Here is a 24436-nt window from a genome sequence, read left to right as displayed (position 1 = left end):
GACATAATTGGTAGGCGCTGATTTGTTACACACTTTAATAGGGGTCTTCTGAACAACAGACACTAGATGCTTTTTTTTAAAGTATGTGTCCATACTTGATTGAGGTTTCCCTTCCCCACACCATAATAGGCAGTGGCACGTTGCCACTTGAATGCTGCCTGGTCTGCTGTGACACTCACATTACAATAGGCAGCCTGTGAGAATAAGCAACTCAGTAAGGGATCTCTGCAAGTAACAGTTACCAGCTTTAGATTCCTGGAGAGAGGTGTATATACCAACAAGAGTGAGTATCGCAGACCTGGTTCGTATTTAGCATGACCATAATCCTTCTGTGATCAAGTGTAAGACTAAAACAGCAATGTTAGCAAGTCATTAGCAGGACAAGACTCTCTCTAAGGCCAGGTCTACACTACGTGCGAAAATCGATTTTAGATACGCAATTTCAGCTACAAGAATAGCGTAGCTGAAATCGAATATCTAAAATCGATTTACTCACCCGTCTTCACCGCGCGGGATCGATGTCCGTGGCTCGCCATGTCGATTCCGGAACTCCGTTGGTTTTGGTGGAATTCCGGAATCGATATAAGCGTGTTCAGGGATCGATATATCCCGTCTAGATCAGACGCAATATATCGATCCCCGAGCAATCGATTTTAACGCGCCAATACGGCGCGTAGTCTAGACGTGGCCTAAGCTTCAGTGAAAAAGTTTTAATAGATCAAAAGAGGAGTCTTGTCTTTAGAAAAGTATTGAAACTGCTTTCAGTCCCTGTGCACTCTAGGTGGTAGATGGCTCATTGCAAGCACGTGACTTAACAGGTTTCACGGTGAATAATTGCTCTGCTACTACAGGATATGTTGTTGTATGATACCTTGGAAATGGTTTTGGTTTACACATAACATTGCTATGTGACTTTTAAATAAATGTGGAAGAGAGTAGGCCAGAAGTAGCTCATCTTTTCTATTAGACAGAAAAACAATGAAGGAAGGGAAAAGACGAAGGCAGCTCATGCAAAGCAGACCATATCCTTCTGTCTAAATGGATCACAGCCATGGCATTTTGTCACCAAACCATCTCTGACTGTGTTCCCTCAAGCAATTTGGCAGAGCCCTAAGCCCCATTTCTCCTACCTCCATTCCCCCACTGTGGGGGGGGGGGGGAGGGAGAAGGGTTGGAGCTTTTCTTTATAATACTTTTCTATCTCACTGTATTCTGATAAGATTTTTAAACAAAGAAATGATGCCAGACAAAACAATTATTAGAAGGTAATTAATGCAAGCAATTTTGTCACTATGATGATTCAAAACCAAAATCTGAAACAGATTATACTGGACACCAAAATGTCCCCATAAAGCAGGTAAATGTTAAGCATTGTGAATGCTAGAGATGCCACCAAATCAGCGTCTAACTGCGCTGTCCTTAACTTTTACTTGGCACAAATTACAGAAATATTGGCCTAATATATGCAAAGACCTTGCCACAGTTCTGAAAATAAAGATCTGCTCTGATACAAAACTCTGCATGCTTGAATTAGCAGTTTAATTAAATCTTACAGTGAACACACAGAAATAGTTTTGCATGCTTCTTAGTAGCAAAAGGATCAAATTACATTTGTAACTTATATAGTATATACTGATTTGACGGTCACGTACTAGCCCTTTTCTGGGTTTTGTTTTAAAAACAGTGTGTTTTCGTTCTTCTGTCCTGGAGTCAGTAATGATTGTTGTATCAATTTAAAAATCTTGCTTATTGTAGTGGATTGGTTTTGTTTGGATTTGAATGTTTCTGAAAAAAAATCAATAAAGAAATATTTTTAAAAGGTTCGGCCTAATTCAGCAAAGCACTTAACCATATGCTCAAAGACTCTCTCTCTTTTTAAAATCAATGGGACTGAAGCATGTTCTTAAGTAACTTGCTGAATAAGGATGGTTTTCTGGATTGGGGGCCTTAAATAAGTTATGAGCAAAATCTTGCACTGTTTCCCCAGCGCTCTCCCCAATGTGTTTGTATCCACCACTTGTCCTGCTTAGGTTTTAAGCAGGGACCTCTGAGAGGATGGGTGGGTGGATTTTTGTTTTGTACGTATGTACAGTGAGCCCTAATTTCTTCTAGGTGCCACTGCAATCCGAATAATTTCTCACTGTCTTTGCATCAGGATGTGTACTTGACAGTGCCTTGTAGCAAACACATCTCACATTAAAATTAGTAATAGCATTTATTCCAGTAGTGCCCACAGTGTGCTAGGTGCTGTCCAAACACAGCGGAAGATAGTCCCTCATCTGATAGTTTACAATCTAAGGCTCTGATCATCCAATGAGCTCCATGCGGGTGGACCCTTGCACCCACATACAGCCCCATTGACTTCATGTCGGAGCAGGGGTCTGCCCGAGCAGAGCACATTGCAGGACTGGAGCCAAGAAAACAAGCAGCTCATAGAGGTGAGGGGCTGGCAGGCAAGGGAGGGAACAATCAGAAAAAATGTACACACACACACACACACACACACTCTAGATCAGATGCGTCCAAAATTAGGGACACACACACACACACACACACACACACACACGAAAACAAGCAGCTCATAGAGGTGAGGGGCTGGCAGGCAAGGGAGGGAACAATCAGAAAAAATGTACACACACACACACACACACACACACTCTCTCTCTCTCTCTCTCTCTCTCTCTCTCTCTCTGATTTACATTAATAAAACAAATATCAATGGCTGCTCAACCTGGCTGGTGGTGTCTAATTTGTTGTAGGCATCCTGGTAGAAGTGGGTTTTGAGAAGGGATTTGAAGGAAGAGGAGGCAGTGGCTGCAGCTGAAGTGGTATAATATGTCCTCATGCTAAGGCATGTAAATCACTTTCTGCCAGCTGGTGGATATAAATAGAACAGGCTCCCCTAGGCTATATTGAACTCTGTTCTTTCCAGTATTCACCATTACTTCCCTTTCCTTAATGGATTAGCTTTTCATCTGTCTTCCTCTGTCTGCGCCGTGCCTGTGAAGCATGTACATGGCTGCTGAACCAGGCCAACAGGACAGGTCACTGAGTGGTTAAATATTTTACAGACTGTGTTTTCACAGGAGGAGGAAGAAGAGAATTAGCAATACCAGTCCTGCTGGCCAGATAATGAATATGAATGAATGTCAGGGTTGCATATTTAACATTAAACATCTAAATTCAAATTTAGGCTCCTGAGTTAAACACGCAGTGTCAACTTAAGCCACAGTTCCGATTTTTAAAAATATACTAATTTAACACAATAACTAGAAAGACTGTAAATGATTAAAGCAGTGGTTTTCAAACTTTTTGTATTGGTGATCCCTTTCACACACTGACCTCCTCCCTTTTAAATTAAGAACGGGAGGGATTTAATTTAATGGGGGCTCAGGGCTGTCAGCCTCAGGGGGCCATGAGCTCGTGACCCCCATGTAACCACCTTGTGATCCCCTGAGGGGTCACGACCCCCAGTTTGAGAACTCCTGGATTAGAGAACCGTTTGTTCTGCTCTTTTTCTCAGTTTTTGTGTATTTGCTGACCCATAGTTATTTGTCTGTTTCATTGCTTTTCCTGTATAAAAGTGATTATTATTTATATTACACCACTTGGGCTAGCGGGGCTCATGCTAGTCCTCTAAAAATAGTCATGTAGATTGTGCTTTGAAGTTGTATCTTGAAACAGAGCTTGGGCTCTGAAGCCCCAGGGAGGGAGGTGCTATCTACAGCTATTTGTAGAATGCTAGCATGGGCCCCACTAGCTTGAGTCTCTGGCCTGGACTGGGAGGCTTGCTGCTGCAGCCTCCAAAATGCGAGACATACCCATAGGCATCGAACCTGCAGACATGCTTGTGAACTTAATTTTAAGCACATGGGCAGTCCCATTGAAGCCCTAATCCTGCAGGTTACTCTGCCTGATAGATTCCTGAACCTGTACAGAGAAATTTGCTCTCTGAAAACCTCCCACAACCATAGTTACAGAAAGGTGTATTTGGGACCATTGTGTAAGTATCCAGAAGACAGTGAAATGGAGCAGAAACAGTTTGGCTAGCATGGGTGTCATGCCACATTGGTACTTACCCTGCTGCTATCCCACCTAGTAAATTACCAAGGCTTTTATTTTCTAGTGTAGATATGCAGCCACAATTCATGGAGTAGCAGTCCTTGCTGTCATGTGGGAATCGGGCAACCTATGTTCAATTCTGGACTCTGAAGTTGGCTTGCAGCGTGAATTTGGGCAGCTGCTTAACTTCTCTGGGCCCTGGTTTCCCCACCTGTAAAACGAAAATGATAATGGGTTAACAGCGTTTCTGAATCACTTTGATCTCCAGATACAAAATGCAAAAGTACAAAGTATAGTTAATGTAGTGCTGCATGCTGAGGGTTTGTTTGTTTTGCACTGGATTTTTTTTTTAAGTCCTGGTACTAGTATAAAAATGTGTAGACAAGTGTTCATTGCAGGGTGGTGGTTGTTTGTTCAATGGGTTTTTTTTTTTGTCTAGTCTAACCCTAGTGTGGATGCAGTTATGCCAGTACAGTAGAACCTCAGAGTTACGAACAGACCAGTCAACCACACACCTTATTTGGAACCGGAAGTATACAATCAGGCAGGAGCAGAGACCAAAAAAAGAAGCAAGTACAGTACAGTACTTAACGTAATTAAATGGAAACTACTGAAAAAAAAAAAGAAAACATCATTTTTCTTCTGCATAGTGAAGTTTCAAAGCTATATTAAGTCAATGTTCAATTGTAAGAACAACCATAATGTTTTGCTTAGAGTTATGAGCTTTTCAGAATTACAAAATACCTCCATTTCTGAGGTGTTTAATTCAGAATTCTACTGCATAACAGTGCCTTATACTGAAATAGTTTATTCCCTGTACCATATGAGGATAAGCTGTACTGCTACAAGTGCATTTATACTGGTATAACTGTGTTTACACTAGGAGGGATTGTACTGCTTTAACTCTAATAGTATCTACAGAAAAGGTCTTAGAGCTGAAAGACTAAAATTCGTCCATTATTGAGAGCACAACATAAATTATTTTTGAGGGTAATTTATCACTGGTAACTTTAATGGGTTTTACCCATAAATGTCTGTTTATGCACAAATCAGTGCAGGCACGAATGTACTCTTAGCTAGTTGACTTTCAAAAATGTAGAATTAGCTTGATTCCAAATTTATAGCAGGGATAACTGGTCTCATCAATTAGCTTTAATTTAGTGGTAGTGCTGTGATAAACATTTGTGTGCCATTCATCTGTGTTCATGCTGCTCAGTAGTGTTTGCATAGCTTCAGAAGCCAAGCTGGCCCTGAGAATTTTGGGATGAAACACAGGTGAGTTTTGGGGTTCCCTCCACATTTAATTGTATGATTTTAAATTCCGTCAACTGCTCTGGCCCCATATACAGCGATTGTAACTGTACTGCCAGGGAAAATTCCTCAGGTGCAGAAACTGCATAGGATCAGTGCAAGTAGCCCTACATTGCCTTCACTTAGAAGCCCTGTCATAGGAGGCATGGTGGGGGCAAGAAAGAGAGGTGTCTGGGCAGAAAGGTCAGTAGCCACAGACTCAGTATTGTGAGAGGGTCTAGTCTGCAATATGACGGTGGGGCAGCTGTTGTAAGTTGGAGTAGCCTGAGCCGAAGGTCCACTCAGCAGCACTGAATTGGGGTAATGCAAAGATGGCTTATTTATGCATACAGTATACCACATTGAAAGTCCTCCAGGCAGTATTACCATTTCCCACAGCGTTCATAAGTCAAAAAGGAATACAGGCTTGATCTTGCATTCCTAACACAGGCAAAATTCCCGTTTAAGTTTTGCTTCCATTAAATCTATGATGAAGCCCTATATTGATGTTCTCGAACAGAGACTAAAATATATGCAATTACTTTAATTGTTTCTGAGGAAGGTATTTCTTAGTATATCAACGTCTCTGTCAATATTTCTCTGGGTGATTAAAAACAAAATGATAAAGATCTAAGTGGTGACAGGGAATTTAAGGATCTATGACATTATCCCCCATGATATATAAAACCACTTGATTAAAAACTTTAAGGAGATTTATTTTCTGCTTTCCATGCCTTTATTCCCCATTGACAACTGAACTTAAGGGGAGACTCTTTACAGTTTTCCTTAATGAGCTTGCATTTATGAACTTGTTTTTCTACAAGGTTGAGCTCTTGGTCACGGTCTCTCTTGTGGCTCATTACAGAGTAGTCTGTATTGAATGTTTGATGCTTTCTAGTTAGAATAGTTCATCCCAGCTTTGTTTCTGGACAATAAAAAATGTAATAGTATGGGGAGGTTGGATGATGGGGTGGGGGAGGAGATAGAGGTTTAAAGTACAAGTAGAAATGTTCTAAAAATCTATTTAGACCGTAGTCTCTCTTTCTGGTATCTAGCATTAAAAGAATATATAGGAAATGAAAGTGCGGGAAGGAAGGAGGGCTTTCAATAAGAATCAGAAATGAGAAGTGCATTGACTGTATGTATTGTAAGTGTGTGTTTCCTTTCTTCAGCAGTCTCTCTGTGAAGTATACTCGGGAGTAAATTTGTGTTTGATTGTCGATACCCTCACGCTCTGCACGTAGCACTGCCATTAAGCCATCATCTAGCTGGCCAGGAGCCAGAACTCAGTAGTTAAGGGGCCAGCTTCCTAAACTGAAACAGCTTTTATTGATACAATGATGCACCAAGCCTGTTTACATCTGCTAATTGGAGACTAAATCTGAATATCCTGACTGAACGTAATTAATTGGCTATAGACTCATAAATTTCAGGTTTTATGGTAATAGCATGGTTGCTCTCAACATGCAGTAAGTTAATCCATTCTCAAACTGTACTGCCTGTGGGCACATCAAAAGGACACCAACTGAATAAAATTTCAGCATAAAGAGAAGTTTAAATTGGAACATACTTTTAAAAAAAGCCACTTTTCAGTATTGTAGAACACAATGAGAGGGGGAGTCCATGAGCAGTGGGAAATCAGAGAAATGTTAATCATAGCAAATACAAACATATGTGGTTAAGGAACATGACAACACCCTTCTTACATAAGTGAAGGTTAATTCTTTTGATAATTAGAAGAGACAAGGGTGTTACTGTAAGCAGAATAATGATCCTGTTGTCATAATAATCCATACAACTTTGGTTTTATTTTTTTAGCTTTCAGCATTTTGCTTTCTCCTCAAAATGCAGAGTTGACAAATGGTACCTATCCTTTGCAGTTGGAGAGGACCACCAATATTAAGAGATGCTTCTTGGCCTCTATTCCACGCCTCATCCTGATAACCAGCCAGAGCCCGAAAGGCATCCAGATTATTCTTATCTGGACAGTCTGCTTCCAAAAGCTCAATCATGTGAAGAACAGATTTTGTCCTGGGGAACCATGATTTTGTTATGAGGTATTAAGAGCTCCCTAAGCCCCATCATAAGCTCATCCACCAGGGAGCTCTTTCCATTTAAGGCAACATCAATCTATGATGCAGCTACCTAAAAAAGGATTCCACATGTCTTGAAAGTTCACCAAAGACTTCTTGAGAAACCATCAGCACACCAGTCATTACAATTATTCAGCATGATAGTAGCCTACAAGTAGATGGCGCCCTGGGCAACACTTCTTCATCTCTGCCCTTTGTCAAATTTTCTTCATCAACCACCAGAACTACCAGGAATAGTTTTTGGATGGCCAGCTGATCCTTCTTTGGAGACCTTCTCTTCTTCTGTCCAGACCCTTAACTCACCCTGTGGCCATCAGAATAATGACAGATAGTAGTATATTGGGTTAGGGAGCACAGATGGGATACCATATACTTCAGGGAAATGGGATTCTCTTAAGAATCCCAACACAGTATCCGTTTCCTGGAACTGAGCACACTAAAGAACCCAACACGCTGCCTGCTCCTGAACATTTTCTCATAAATGCATCTCTGTACATGTGGAAGCAACAACAAAGCTACAGTGGTACAGCTGAACCATCAAGACAGAACACAAAGCAGAGGCAAGCAAAGCAAGAATTTTTTTTTTTTTTTTTTTGTTCCTGGAACATCCAGATCTGTCCCATGAGTCCAAGGGAAAAGCAAGTACCAGGCCAACTGGCTAAGCTGATGTGTCCTGGGAACAGAGGAAAGGGAGCTAAATCAATGGATTTTTGCACACTTAATTGAGATATAGTTCCTGCCTAACAGGAAAGTAGTAAAATATTGCTACTGACACTGGCAATCCTAAGCTTGGAGAATAGATTCATGGCCATTCCTCTGGATGGTCTAGCACAGTGGTTCTCGAACTTTTGTACTGGTGACTCCTTTCACCTAGCACGTCTCTGAATGTGACCCCCCCCAAATTAAAAACACATTTTTATATATTTAACGCCATTATAAATGCTGGAGGCAAAGCAGGGTTTACGGTGGAGGCTGACAGCTCATGACTCCCCATGTAATAGCCTTGTGACCTCCTGAGGGGCCCCTATCCCCAGTTTGAGAACCCCATGGTCTAGAATATGCCTTCCCTTGTTCCTCAAGCCTATGCTTAATTTTGCAAGTAGTCATAAGTCTCCCTTTGAGCCAGTAGGTACCCTCGTAGTTTTGTCTTCCCCTTGTAGGTGAGAGAACTTGCTTTCTCATTCAGCACTGCCATTGAAAAGAATGGAGATTTTTGGGAGAGAAAAGTGAGCAGAATGTAACCCATTGGAACTGGCGGTTACCTTTCGAATGGACATGAGACAATTTGTTTAGGTTTTTAACATCATTCTTCTCTTCCCTTCTGTTCCCTCCCATTTATTCTTCTGTAGATACCATTATGTTAGGCCAATATTGCTAATCTATTCCTTGGTGTGGTGGTCAGGTGTTTAGACTTTCATAAATTCAAACAAACTAATATTTAATAGCCATGTAAACCTTATACCGGACCATTATAAATTACACAATGGAAAACATTTCAGCACAACTGGGTACAAAAAGAAAGTATTTAAGAAATGTCCTCTTGTGCCTGTGTATCATACAAGACTTGACTGAGAATCAGTTTGCTTTGAGCATGAGATATCAGACTGTTAATGCTCTTTTAATGTAGTGCATGCTGTGTATCATCTTTTTTTCTCCTTGATGCACAGAGTATTTGCAGTCTACAAACTGTACTTAACATGTTTTTTCAATGTACACACAGACCTGGGCCTCTGATGTGAATCCTGGTGATCCTTATTCTCCAAATGTGTGTTGTCCAATCCTTTTTAGTTAAGGATTGCAAACCACATATTAGACTCCACTTTTAGGCAACTTGGAAGTCATTTAAAAATATATCCTAAAGCTTGTGTGTCAGTAGAAGTAATGCAATTAATTATTAGTATTTTGGCTTTCCATCTCATGACTTATAAATGAGGATGCAATTATCATAAGGTATTATTGCTCTGTGTTTATGTAGCACCTTTCATTTCCTCAGCGTTCTTTCTAAACTTAACTAGCTCAACTGTCTCAAGGTTGAGACTGACCTTCTTCTGACAACAAAGATTACTACACAATGCCAAGAGAGGATACTGAACTGTAAGCTCCCCTGAGCCCCACCACCCCAGGCAAGGGGGCCAGAGCCCAAAGGCAGGGAGCCTGTAACCTGGGCAGGGAGCCTGTAACCTGAGCCCCACCACCCAGGGCTGAAGCCCTCAGGCTGTGGCTTTGGCCCCGGGTGATGGAGCTTGGGCTGTGGCTTCAGCCCCAGGCCCCAGCAAGTGTAACACCAAACCTGGTGACCCCATTTTGGGGTCCCAACCCACAGTTTGAGAACCACTGAGAGGGATCACCATGCCATCTCCTGGGATCAAGTATAGCATCTGTTTAATGACAAACAGCAACGCTATACAATAGTCTGGTACAGAAAATGGAAAAAATACTGGAACCAGCAGATACCTATAGAGGTAATTTATGCAAGCAGATGGTAATTATCCAAGGCAGAATTTTATTGGGTCACTGGAAATAACAGCCCCGAGGTTGGCGAAAGGTTTGGGACCTATGGTTGTCCCAAATGTCAGTACCTTGCATTTACATCTTATCCTAAAATGTCACATTTTATAGTCCCTACCAGCATGACACTGAGGCACTGGCTCAATGCTAACATAGAGGAAAAAATGCCACCTTCTAACCCACCATCACCACCCAGGAATTCCTTGAAGAACTCCTCTGCAAGTAGTGACTAACCCAGCTCTACTTAGCTTGTGAAATCTGACAATTCCACAGTGTATTGTGAGGTGGCTGCAGGCCAGTAGTAAGAAAAATTAACCCTGGCTTTTCCCTAGTGGAAGCATTGAGGAGAGAGAGAATGAGGTGAGGGGGAATGGGGACTCTTTATACATCTCTAGCTTTTTGTATACTTCCAGTCTTCATTTATATTTCCTTGCAGTCTTCTGTGACTTGCAGAGTTCTTTCCCTGGTAAAGTCGAATCATATATTACAAATTGATTTATCATTATTTCCTTTTGTAAATATTTTTGTGCAACATATAATTGCTACGGATAATATTACTTCTCATTTAACTGGTGATTAGGTTTCCCAAGTGGGTGTAAAACAAACATCTCAGATAATGACAGTGCAGAAACAGTAGGATTCTTGATTCCTTCATGGTTTCCAAGTTCCCTAGGTTTGCTACATAGAAGACTTGAGACAGACAACCAATCACAAGCCCCCCTCTATGATCTAATTACAAACACATAGTAAATAACACTCCAGGATTTTAGGGCTTTAATTTGTGATTGTCAGCTAGTCAGCCTTTAACCAGCTAAGTAGTATGTATGTACACTGATGTGAGTTTTTAATCTGGAGTATTAGACCATAGTGTATTTTTGGCATCAACAAATTGCAGACTAATGAAAGCAAATTCACCTGCTGATTCACTTTTATTAAAAGGAGGGTATTGGCTGAGATTTACTGTTGAGTATTTGCAGTAGGAAGTTAAGCCTATTCGCAGTCGTTGCAGCTGATTTCACTGCTATAAAATAACAGAACAGGGCACATTCATACTTCCTACTGCCTGATTTGATTTATATTAAATCAGAATTAGTTTTTGGGGATAGACTTTCCCCCAGAGGAAAGTATTCTTAACACACCAACAGAAATCCATAGGGAATAATTGTTGTTGCACTAGCTGCTCCCCTAAACAGTGATTTCGTTGATCAGATCCAGTCTCTATTTTTTGCAGCAAGCCCAAGTGCTAAACTGGCAAATACCAATGTTCACCAATTACCTAAATTAGGGCTGGGTCACTCCGCTCATCTCCTGTTTCTTGTTTGCTTTCCAATGAATTCAAAAGCAGTACTAACAGCTGGAAGCCCTGCTGAGGCCAGCTTGACCTATACTGGAGCTGCTCCAGCCAGTGCTCTGATAAAACTTGATATCATTTCAACAGGCTTTAGGAGGGCCGCAATGATTTCCCTTCATTGTTTAAGGCTTCATTCAAATATTACTAGTGCCAGGAAAAAGGATATTTCACTTCTGCTCTTCTGCCCCTGAGTCTGCTGCTGCTGGAAAGCTCCTATTTAACCTTTTACATAAACACGTTCAGTGCTTTTGGATGCTATGGTAATTGTTCTACTCATTCATCCCCAGGGACTCTATAAGTTGCAGCTGCAGACAATACAAAATAATAATAATTAATACCTCGAGTCTTCTGCTGAGTAAAAGCACATATTTCTTATTAGAATGTAGTACATAGGGAGGCCTGGGGAGATTTTGGCCTCAGTGTTACGATTAGATCCATATCCTCAAAGATATTTAGGCACCACTGATACTTTCAAAACCAACACTCAACTGCTGCCTAACCCCTCCTTCTCCCACTGTCTAACTTGCCACCAGATGGCACTTGCAAAGCTACCTATGTTCTGACATTGCCCCACAGCTAATGAGCTTCTTTGAGCACTAGCTCAAGCAGAGGCCTTGAAGTGGGATTCTCAAACAGACATTCCTTTGTTTAATCTCACCAGTGGGGCTTGATCCTATTGGCCTGCTCAAAGACTAACTAAGACGTGATATCCGTCCGCCCCTGCAGCAAGAGAGCTGACTGCAGACCACCAAGAGGTGGGGGCAGCATAGCTCCCACCCAAGACTGCCCGCTGCACAGGTAACTGTGGGACAAGCATAGGGTGACCAGACAGCAAATGTGAAAAATCGAGATGGGTGGTGGGGGGGTAATAGGAGCCTATATAAGAAAAAGACCCAAAAACCAGGACTGTCCCTATAAAATTGGGATATCTGGTCACCCTAGACGAGCATGAGAGAGGTCTTGAGTGTGAGCATGTGAGAGACAGAGGGCTTGCTGAGATGGCAAGTTAGTATTCAGCATGCTGGAGTGTAAATCTACAGTATGCGGGCCATGCACTAACTGTCCATGTGGACCCTCCTGCCGTGCACTAAAAGTTCCCTAATGCACATTGACCTATGTTAGAGGGTTTTCCCTCAACCCTCCAACTTCCCTAGTTCTTGTCACGCAGGCAGCAAAAGACCAGAAGTCTGAAGCGCAGACAATGCGATGTTTATTGGGGTTAGTTTCCAAGCAAGCATATTCCAAAGCCCTTCTTGCTAGACTGGATGCTGTCAAACTACGTTTTCTTTAACCATCTTAAGATCTGTTTCTTTATTTGATGGGAGGATTTGAGGACTGGCACTGGCACTAAGGTAAATTGAGTTTGAAACTCCTGGTATAGGGAGTCTGGGTACCTAGCTGTGGGCTGAGGATTCCACTAGGTAGCAGGGCACCTAGGGATTTTGTACTGAAACACTGAGCCGATCAGCCCCTAAGTAGACTCTGGGCCTTAGGCTGTCTACACACAGCAGCTGGGAGGTGTAGTTCACAACTCAGGAAGATGTGTACACGTGCTAGCTCTGATTGAGTTAGTACACTAAACGTAGCAGGGTGGTTGCGGCGGCCTGGGCAGCAGCTCTGGCTATCCACCCAAGTACAACACTGTCTGAGATCCTGGTATGTTCATGCCATGATGGGGACATGCTCTTTTGGGGCACTAGGTTGAGCAGAGCTAGTGCATATATGTCTACCAGTGCTGGGGATACACCTCTCAGCTGCTGCGTAGATGTACCTTTAGTGACAACCTTTGACTTATTACACCACAAGAGCTCACTTTTTATCAAACCTCAATCACTCTGAATTTTTATTTGAACAATTCGCTGCTATTCAAATGATGTCTGCCCATTGAAGAAAGCCTTCCTTGGCCATCCAGCACCACGATAATGTTGTGTAAATACCTTGTTTTCAAGCCAGACATCTCAATCAGCCAAAGAGTATTGTTCCTTTGGTACAAAGGGTTAGTATTGTCCTTCCTCTACTGCCAGAGCTCACAGTCATGGATTCCCTCTACATTGCAAATATAACTGTCAAGGAAGCTGGTTCCAACCAGATTTGTCGCTTAGCCTGTTTCCAGTACTGCAGTGCAGAATGGACCTCAGTGGTGTTCCTCAGTCTGGTAATGAAATATCATTGAGGTTCAGCCTACATTGCAAGTTGGGTGCCAATTTGTAGCCACGTTCCCTGAAATGACTATCGTGTGAATAGGGCCTTAGAGACCTATCCTGCAAGGTGCTAGCACGTCCTAAGAGTGCCCATTGATATTCATGGGAATTAAAAGCATGCATCACCTCCTTGAGATTCTTACCTTACCTTGTAGGATTGGGCCTTAAAATTGCTATGTCCATAGGGGCTTGAACAGCAGAGCAGATTATAAATTGCATACCATAATGACTTGATATTGCCATTCTGGCAACCTTTACAGGAAAGGATAGGCAATGTGAAGGAAAGTAAATTATAGTAGCATTAAAAATAGAGAACAGTATGTGTGCAACTGTGTGTACAGTCATTTCTGCAATTGGCACACCCTTGAGGGAACAGAGTCTAAGCTTAATGAACAGAAGTTCAGAGAGATCCATTGTGCTGGCTGGCTGATTGCCACCATTGCTATTACCTATTCCATTCCTCCAGTGTTAACAATAGAGGAAAAGTTGTAAGGGGGAAAGGCTAGTATGGCCATATCTTACTAGAGTTTAGTGCACTTAGGTTGTCAATACCAATTCAGACCAATAACTTAGACAAGTGAGGTGTGGTAACCTATTGATAATCCCTTGAGCATCCAGTCCCCTGTCTGCTAATATCATTCTGCTGGGATGAAATCATGTTCAATGTGTATGTGCAGCAAAGACCAATCTTTTTTTAAAGTGCTAAATACATACTCCCCCTAGTCATCTTTAGTTCTGTCTTTTGGTTCAAAATGATTCATGTTTGTGTTGATTCTTCTCACCATTAAATGTGAAATTAACCAAACCATGACTTAAATGGCCACATCAGCAAGTTTGAGGATGATCAAAGGAAGAATTGTGATTCTGAAAAATTTTGGTTACTTCTGTGGCTCAGCCCGTGACAGCAAACATGTTCAAGCACAACCTAAAGATTTGCATATCTCTGCACACTTCACTCCTGGAGAACCTGAATTTGCAATTGCATGTGGTGGTTTTGGACATGAGATATGTGTGCAGGAAACTTGGACTGGAGGATGGGGACGCAGCAAAACTTCAGCATAGTAGGATTGATGTCTGCTTTCACTATGACCAAGAACTTCTGATTAACAGTGACGCTGCAGCCTTAGAAACCCTAGCAAACCTTTGAGATACTCTCCCTTTAACAACAAGCTGCTGTCGAAAGTTATGTAGCTTTTAAATAATAGTAACTTGATTCCTTAGTTTATTTTGAGTAATATGCTAAAACAATTACCCTCTCCAGTGTACTTGCTCTTATACACCAAAGGCATTACATGTATGGAATTGCCCATAGGCAGGATAATATGGGCAAAGAAATTTATGTGATCGGTCCTATTGTTAGTATCCACCGGAATCTTTGGATTGATGCTCTGAATAATTTAGTATTTAGAGTCAAATCAACTATTCAAGAAGGTTTTAAAAAACAAAGCGAGGGGGAATTTAGTTGATGGATATTTTTCTTTCATTTAGGCAATGGTAGCTTGCTACCCTGGGAACGGAACTGGGTATGTTCGTCACGTAGACAATCCAAATGGCGATGGGCGCTGTATCACCTGTATTTATTACCTGAATAAGGACTGGGACTCAAAGGTATGTGCGCCAAGGGTTCCAAAAGCAACGCCATATTTCTAGGCAAGGGAAGGCTGGCCCAGAAACAGTCTGTTGCTATCAGTTGTTGATTTGCATTTCATATTTTCATGAACTCTTGACCAGCTGATTTAAAAACTGTACTTTTCAGTTACGTTTTGGGTTTTCTTGCTGTTTTTAGTAACCCCTTTGGAAGCTTGAAACTGAAATCGTTTCCTTATTAGTTTTTTTTTCTTCCATTTTCCCTTCCAGTTTGTTGTTATAGAACAGCTCATGTGCTGGGCTGCTGGCATTTTAGTTTCTTTTAGAGAAAAGGGTAATGAAGCATTTAGAAAGAAACCACATCCACTCAGGATTAAGTGGAATCTGGGAGCAGTCTAAACAAAAAAATGGCAGGTCAGTTCTGGGATCTGTCCCTTTAAGTTGACCTGCAAAGGATCTATAAAAATTGGGTTTGTGTCCTTTTTTACTGCTTATGATTCATGAAGAGGGCGTGAAAGACATTTATTAATTTATGCTTGTTTTTCATCTTAGGGATATTAGGAATGTGAAGTCTGATCTTTCCTGGCTTTGTTAGAAAATTTCTTGCCAGAAATGTTCATGATCTCTCTCACCTTAATTTAAAGACCTGAGTATTGTGACTGCTTCCTGGTTAGACAAAGGCTGCTTTATGCCTCTCTCCAAACATAAAAGTGCTATAAAGTGGATGTAAAAGCCCCATGGGAATAACCTTGTTCAGGGATTTTCCCTCCTCCCCATGCCCCCTGGCTAAAGTAGAACTGATATAAATGCTCTACATGAGCCCTTCTCAACATAGGGGGCATACTGAATGCATGTTGAGGACCAAGCCCCAGTGCTGCTCTGCCTTATGTTGGGAGTCAGTCAGGGCCTTGCATGGTCCTAGAATACTGAGAACACAAAGGTGGTTTAAAGCTATCTTTTGTCCCCAGCCTCAAGCACAGGAACGGATTAACTGAAGATTGGGTCCCTTGAGTCCAGAAAGACTGCTTGCCTTCCTGTGAGTCAGGCATGCAGAACATTTGGAGACTAGAAGTCTCATGGTAGCCGATCTTCCTTTTACTTTACATTCCTGATCTCTGTTTTATTTTTCTGACTGCCTTTGGCACTAGTAGAATCTGTCAAAGGTGAACTTTCCATGATGGTTTAGTATTTTAGGAGTGATCTGTTCAGGCTTATAGGCCTGCAGCTTCAGACTCCGTTTTGTGTGGCCTCTAGGAGTTACCCCAGTGGATTGGGGCCATTAGTCATGTTTTCTGGCTCCAACTGTCTCATTAGAAGCCTGACCCTTTAATACATTAAAGTTGCAAGTTTTTGCTCAACTGGTCTGACCATGCTCCCATTGAATCCTGTGGAAAAACTTTCATTGACTTCAGCTGAAAGCAAGATCAGACCCAGCAAAGGAAGCACTTCCTGAGTATGAGAAGTAGCTTTGTTTCTTTATGACTGTACCTCCAGTATCGGAGCCAAAACTGAAGCTCTTCTGCAGCACTGTCTCACCCTCTCTGTACTCCTGTCCTGATTGGGAGGCCTTGCCCCCTGTATAATCCCCAGGTCTTTAAAACCCTTCCATTCAAGGGGTCACAGCATACTTCATAAGGGGAGTCGGAGAGAGTTTTCCTGCCTCTCTGGCTACATCCCATGAGTTTCTTTGCCAAATGGGGTGAGCTGTCTCATTTCTGTTTCCGTGCACATTGTATCATTACAAAGCAATTAATTCAGCCCTGAGCAAGGGATTTATCAGACCTTAAATAATAAACAAGATAAGGGCTTGTAAAATCAAAAGAATGTTCCTTCAGATTTCTGTTGTTAGAATGCTTTCAAACCTGTTCCCAGGTTATTTCCTGGTCAGATAATACTACGGTCACCTTCTTCTTAACATGCATTGGTCATGTTAAGCAGCTATCCCTTTAAGTGCCAACACAAGCTTCCTCTACTAAATCCCAAAAGTGATCTAATATTAGAGAGATACTGCCACTGAAAAATCCTGCATTACAGAAGAACACAATCCTGAACCTACAGCATGTTCTGAATAATACCTCCACATATTGAAAGGGAAAAAAAGATAACCATCTACTTGACCTGTTGCACTTCCCTTAGTCCTCTAGGAGGATGGAAGCACAGACTTGTATCCTGTGCACTTCCACTGATGCAGGTAAATTAGCGCAAACTGTCCCATAAGATCATCAGAAACCAGAGTGAGAGATGTGACAGAAGCCACACTACAAGGACCAGAAGGAGTGAGAAGAGTGGAGGATGTATATACAATTTTATGTATAAAATGCAACTTTAGATGGCAGGATACACCTGCATGTTAATGTCCAGTGCAGCATTCCACTGTCAGACCCAAAAGAGAATGCCTATGTGACTGCAATACCAGGGTTTTGAAATGTCATTTGACAGTCATGCAATGAAGTCTGATCTCAGACCAGTAAGAATGAACAAACAATCTTCTTATGAGTCTTAACTAATTTTAGAAATGAGACTATGAGCTCAGGTGGTTTCCATATGATTGTGACAGAGCTTCTGTGAAGGGGGAAGTCCTGTCTCAAAAAAGCAGTTGCTGTTTCATCGTGGCTGACTTTGTTTAAACAGATGTTTGTGCTCAATTAATCTGAATTGTTTGCTAAAATCAGAGTGACTAATGTGAGGCAACAACACCTTTCCAGCACTGCAATGTGCTGCTGTTGCATTGCCCTCAACTTTTACTTCACATTTGTTGTGTGTTAGAGGAAAAAATTATCATTTTAAAATGTGTGTCTGTGGAGGGGTGTATGTGAGGGAAAAATAATCCTTCACTCTACTTTCAGCTGCATGGTGGAATTCTTCGAATATTCCCAGAAGGAAAGTCCTATGTAGCAGATGTTGAGCCCATTTTTGACAGGTTACTTTTTTTCTGGTCAGACCGAAGGAACCCACATGAAGTGCAACCTTCCTATGCAACCAGGTAAATAAGATGTTCAGCACTGACATGTAGCCAAAGATTAAAGAGCTTTGCTCTTTTCCAAACATATATAGTATATAAAAATATATAACCTTTATGGGGGGGGGGGGGATCTGTATATATGCACACATGCATATGTACAGTATAACTACCTAATGTGAATGGAGTTTATCTGAGACTATTGATGTTAATGTAAATTTCCTCACAAAAATGAGCAGCAGGATCAAGCCATATACGTGCATCACATATAGGGTGAAATTCCCCACTCCCTCTACCCCATTTGCTGCGGCCCATGAATGCTGTTGTGACAGCAAACTGGGACTGTAAGCCCTTCAGCTGGTAAGGAGAGAATTCTTCAGTGGCAGGCTCTGCATAAAACAGCCATAGTAAATATGAGTGTGGGGGTCCTTGGAGTAGGCCTATATCATCTAGCATTACAGGAATTGTGGGTCCTGCTGCTAACCATTGGCAAGGCAAGCCAGGCCAGGCCAAGCCAGGGCAGACTACCATAAGTTAGAGCAACCCCCAAGCTGGCTTAGTCACCCCAGGGATTGTTTCAGCACCTAGAATGGGAAGATCTTAAAGTGATTTCTGCCCTCCCTCTGCCAGATCTGTGCTAAGCTTCCCAAAGGTATAGCACAAATTATCCCCTGGATTTTACAGACACAGAGACACACAGAGATTCCCTGGTTTGTTTTATCACCCAAAAATCAAATTAGTTGTTTATTTGTCTGCTTCTAGTTTTGCAATAGACAAACTAGTGTTTTGAGTTCTCTGTATGAGAATAAAAACCCAGTGTTCTTAGGTGTTTCAGTGTCTTCTTGGGAATCTAAGAAATAAATCATTTCCTTTTGTTAACAGATATGCCATGACTGTGTGGTATTTTGATGCTGAAGAAAGAGCAGAAGCCAAAAAAAAGTTTAGGAATTTAACTGGTATGACTTTTTCATAAATCTTTACTGAAAATAATTCAAGGCATTTCTGTTTCACTATGGCTACCCAGCATGCACCATGCTGTGATGTCACAACCACTACAGAACTGCATGGGCCCACACAGCTGGCCTAACTCTGTAGTGTAGACAGGCCTATATCTCTGACTGCCAAAATGAGAAGTCAAGGATAGATCATTCCAACTGTCCTGTTCCGTATACTCTCCCTGAACCTCAGATACTGGACACTGTAGGAGACAGGATACTATGCTAGATGGACCATTGGTCTGATCCAGTATGGCAGTTCTTATACAGATATATTACTTTCCCCAACTGAGTCTTCTGATTACCGCCATCACATTAGATGTTCAAAACACTTACTTACTATAACTTAACTGCATTTGCAATTGTTCATTGTAGATGCTGGGAAGACAGAAGCTGTTCTCCATGAAGACTGAACAGTGATCTGCTGGCATAGTGCTTCTATCACAACAGTTTCTGAACTCTTTGCAAATGATGAGATCCAAAGATGACTTGTCCATTTCCAGTGAAACATTAGACATTCTTCTTACCCACAGGAATGTGCTGATTTGTCTAACGCCTGCATATTACATTGATGGTACTCTCAGTAGCCTCCTATTATGTCTGCATCTGGCAGAAGAAACCCTTGTTTTCTATTTGCCTTTAACTGAAGAAACTAACCAAGATTTCAGTAAAAGAAGAATGTCACCAAAGCGTAATGCAAGTGGCTAAGCCAGCTGGCTTTTAGTAATGGTGGTAATAAAGATAACAAGTATTGGAACCAGTGGGGAAAAAACCTGAGTTTTATTTGCACTTTATGTAAATTTCTTAGCTCAATGGGAAGGAGATTTACAAATTAAAATCTGTTGCAGATGCTGATGGGCAGTGCAAGATATTGGAAATGTGAAATTAAACTAGGTATTTGTAGAGGTTCATCTTCTGTTATGCTTAACGTGGGGCCATTGATGAGCTGCTAATCACTTTTGTTGCACAGAGCATTGGCTTAACTCTCCTGTATTATTACTTTGTAAAAGGATAATCTTCCGCATTGCCATCAAACTGCCTGGATTTTGTTCACATTTCAGTGGTCAAGTAGTAGCAATTCAGTTGCTTTGCTCTTTTACAGCCCCCGGACAGAGGGTGGGGAGGCAGTTGCTCATCTGTTCACAATTTTGTGATATATTTTTTTTCTTTTTGATTTGAGATGGATCAATGTTCACTTCCATTTTCCATTTGTTTTTTAAAGCAGCTGGTTTCTCTGAAAGATTGGTAAGCTGGGAAGGTTGATGGCACACAAAATGCTTTAGCCCTTAGAGCCAAGAATTTTTAATTCAGTCTCTATATACCAACTTGTGTATGGTAGAAGTGTGAATTTGGAAGGTAAAGATATGTTTGGCATCCTGACAAATGTATGATGAAAAGCTTTCTCTAATTTAGCATTTTGATTTCTCTCTCTCTCATGCCCATCCTGAGCTCGGACAATTGGTTAATTTTGTATGTGTGTGCACTTTGAATGAAAAAGTGATGCTGTCCCAATTGTTCCAAATTATTTTCCCTCCTGCATTTGAGCCACAAGATGTACCAAAAAAAAAAAAATTAGGCTCAGATGAACAGGAACACATTTTCTTCACTTTTTTTTTTTTTAATTTAAAAGCTAGATGAATAACTTCCAAGGTGTCCTCAAGCAGCTTAATCTTCCAAAACCAGTACATAGTCAGCAGCTCAGTATAGATCTCACTGATGTTGAGATAATTGTCATGGTGACGTTGAGCACGGAAATAAATCGTTCTTGTTTTAACAATTGTACACCTAGTGTATAAACTTTCCCTCTTCATTAATATAGTTATACCAGGCTTGTTAACGTATGTCAGTACCTACTAACGTCTTCCAAGTGTATGCTTTCCTCTCTTTCCCATACTCCCATGCGTCAGGGGACCACAATGGTTTTGGGGGGGCCCTGCCAATTATGATTTTTCTTCCCCATTTTAACCAACCCATGCTTGATTCAGTTTGTCACATGCCTGGCCAGAAGGGGAGCAATTGGCAGGACATCAGTCATGGGGAAGCACATGGCTTGAAGCAGAGAATGAGTGATGATGTGAGTGCTAGGCACTGCCAAATTAGGAACTTTTGACATTATTCAAGCCTCCTAGCTAGGGACAAAAGTGCAACAGCAACACAAGATATAAAAGCAGCAGCTTTTCTGGATGAGAAATGGCAAAAAGAATTGAGTATTTTGAGCCAATTGTGTTCTTTAAGAAAACAGAGGGACATCTTTATGCCCATTTGTTGAAGTCTGACTTCTAAGTGAACCAGTATTGGCCAACCCCTGTTCCTCTCAGATTTCTACTGGGGATCCAGTAGTGATCATGTGGTTTTAACTCCACTTGGCTTGACTTGTGTGTGTCTTCAGGTCACATATCCTGCTGTGAATGAGAGATCTGCATTTGAGGAGGGAAGATGAGACAATCCCTATAAATCCTACTAGGTTCCCTCAAATAAGGCATTTAATTTGATACATTTCTTTTGTAAAGTAAAATTCTTCCACTACAGATGCATCTAAGTAGCACAGAATGGGCTTGAAGGAAACTTAATCAACTTGCAATTCCAATTCCAAAAGAGTCAAAAATCTTAACTGAAAGCAATGGGTGACTCCTTGAAAGACAAATTTATGTAAATAGTTAAATGTTGAACTCTCTGAAAGACTGGCTGCAGGGGATTATGCTTTAATAGTTTGAGTGTCTGTGTGTAAAGCTGACATTTTCTACATTTTAAAAACTTCTTTAAAGGAGTTTAATTATTTGAGGGGCCAAGCATACTAAAAACTCATTGCTTTTGATAGATTTCAGAAACTCTAAACTTAATCAAAGTAGCCCATTACTACCTAATGTTAGTGCAAATCACATCAGCTGCCTACAACCAAGTAGTGTGTACATTTTTTTTAAAAGGGTCTGGATATTAAAGGTACTTTTGTTGCATAAGGCACCAGAAGTGTGCTTGTGGTGTGTGGAGAAATCGGTGCATTTATTATAAAGAAAATGTTTGCTAAATGTTTTCAGTTTCAGCCTATATTCTCTTGGTCTAGGTAAGAGTATTGATGGATTGATTTTTTGATTTTTTTTTTCTTAACCTGGAAGAGACAGACCTTTCATCTCTCAATATGTAAAATTTAAACATCAAGAAACTGAGTATACAGGATTATAAAGTATTCTCCCTTTCCCTCGCCACAGATCGGAGATCAGTGGAAAGATTTCTGTGGACATTTCACACACTAATTTTAACAAGTCATTAATGAAGCCTTATTCTTGAAGCCTCTCCCACATTTTCTTGAGGGGGATGCTTGCAAACTGCTGCACCAGAACGAAGTTTTCTTTTAGCAGCTGTACCAATAATAAAATGCATGAATTGCTTCTCTAGATACGGACTAAAGGAGTTTCTTTCCAGCTTTGGGTTTCATGGCAAAGTGTTTAAAACATAGATAGCTAAGCATTGTGTGCCATCTGGCTGTGAAAACAGACTTACTTCTCCAGTGTATTTAATTTTCGGTCTTCCCAAAGGCACCAACAGCTTGTTTACACACACAGGTAAATGTGTGCCTTCATCATTCACATCTGCAGGACTTCTGTACACCAAAGGCAAGCAATGTGAAAGGTTCTTCCCCCCCTACCCCCCACAAAGATTCCGAGGCTAGAAGGCACCATTTTGATTACCTAGTCTGACCTCCTGTAGAACACACACCATGGAACTTCTCCAAAATATTTCCTAGAGAAGAGCTTTTAGGGGGAAAAAAAAAATCCAATCTGGATTTTAAAATTGCCAGTGATGGAGAATCCATGGCTTTAAAAAAAATAAATAAAAATAATAACATTAGTTGCCTTTCACAATGTGACTTCATTTCATATTAGGCAGTGTTGGAAGATATGCGAGCTCCACTAAGCTATCGCTCCCAACAGCGCCTGCTGGTTGTGAAAGAAAGCTGGGAGAGGACAAACAACTTCTTTCAAAACAAAAACAGAAGGCCTTGATAATATAGAGGCTATTTATATTCTTAAGCCTATACCTAACTTGTTGGCCTCTTGAGCAAAGTGGCCTCTCATTAATCTTTTTTTCCCTTCTAGGTTATCCTTGCTCCTGTGATTAAATGACTTCTGCAGAAGTAGAGTTTGAAAAGATCATGAGCTTTTCATTTTTTAACCCCTTGAAGTATTTTATTCCATTTCTGTTGAATTTAAAATGTTTGAATATTCTTTGCAAATAGTTGGCTCGAATACCATTTGCATCGAAAGGAAAATATCTATTTGCAGGCAAATTAACTATTTTTACTTCAGCTGTGATGTACTACCAGCTGGTCTCTTTGAGAGTGAGTTATGGGTAAACCTTCTCTTGTCAGGTTGTATGCTGGTCAACAATGCTGACACTTTGGAGTCAATAGATACTGATTCATGTGGTGATATTTTACAATCCAGCACATTTTGTGTTCATGTTTATTAAAAAAAAGAATGTGGAATGAAACAAATGTTGCAGGAGTCAATAAACACTGGGTCATGTTAAATTCTGTGCTGAGCAAGTCTCTTGGATCTTGTTTCTTATTGAGGAGGTATGAGATGTTGCATAGCTGAACCTATAGAGTTGAGAAACGTGATGACAGTGACCATATAATCAGCACTTTTTCATAGATGGTGGCAGAAGTCCTTAGGGGCACTGCACGTTTCTGGAAAGCTGTCAATGAAGAAATCAGTTTTGTTTCCAGCAGCTTGGCCTGTTTCCTTGGTCACTTCCTGTTATTTTGAGGTTAGTCACCTAGCTAACTACACACTCTTCTTGAAGTGCCTATTTGTTTTCACACTCCTGTTGGGCCAGATAACATTGTCAGCTGATGTGTTTTATTTTTTAACAAAGTTCACATCCTTTCTCTGTTTCTTTTTCCAACTGAGTCACAGTTTTCTCTTCCACAAGTATGGGAGACTGCTCCACACTTCCACTAACATTTTGTAAATTGAACAACCAGGACGTGTTCACTGTGCAGTGCTGTGAACTCCACTTGACTTTTCTTTTTCCTTTGGTAGTATTTTTATTGTGGGGAATTTTTTTCCTATGCAAAACCAGCCTGTGCTGGAGGAGTTGGTGTCCTTTTTTTTTTTTTAAGGGGGAACTCTACAGAATTCCCTCCTCCCACTTGAAGTGTTCTGTATAGCCCAAGTTAATGGTCTGATTCTGTGACATTGAGGATTCCTCACTGTACAAGTGGGAGAGAATCCATTGAAGTCAGTGGGGCTATTCCTGCGAATGCATGCTCTTTAGTGTGAACAAGGGGTGGCACATCGGGACTCAAGTGAAATTGTCCATCTAAATGCCTAAAGTTTAGTTGTTTTGCTGTGTTGTAGTTATGCTGGTCCCACCATGTTAGAGAGACA

General features: G+C 41.1%; 1 protein-coding gene across 2 annotated transcripts in view; it reads left to right on the top strand.

The window, feature by feature from the left end:
• Positions 1–23577, top strand: part of EGLN3 (egl-9 family hypoxia inducible factor 3) — a 35237-nt gene extending 11660 nt beyond the window's left edge. For both annotated transcript variants that reach the window (XM_032798436.2, XM_032798437.2), the window contains exons 2-5: positions 14994–15113; positions 17939–18075; positions 18934–19007; positions 19422–23577. In XM_032798436.2, the coding sequence (XP_032654327.1) occupies positions 14994–15113; positions 17939–18075; positions 18934–19007; positions 19422–19459 (369 nt within the window). In that variant the 3' untranslated portion in view covers positions 19460–23577. The remainder of the gene's footprint in view (positions 1–14993; positions 15114–17938; positions 18076–18933; positions 19008–19421) is intronic.
• The last annotated feature ends 859 nt before the right edge of the window (positions 23578–24436 follow it).

Source organism: Chelonoidis abingdonii, chromosome 4 (genome assembly GCF_003597395.2).
Source record: "Chelonoidis abingdonii isolate Lonesome George chromosome 4, CheloAbing_2.0, whole genome shotgun sequence".
NCBI classification, from domain to species: Eukaryota; Metazoa; Chordata; order Testudines; family Testudinidae; genus Chelonoidis; species Chelonoidis abingdonii.
Note: the sequence above shows the minus strand (reverse complement) of the source record. Positions and strands in the feature narration are given on the sequence as shown.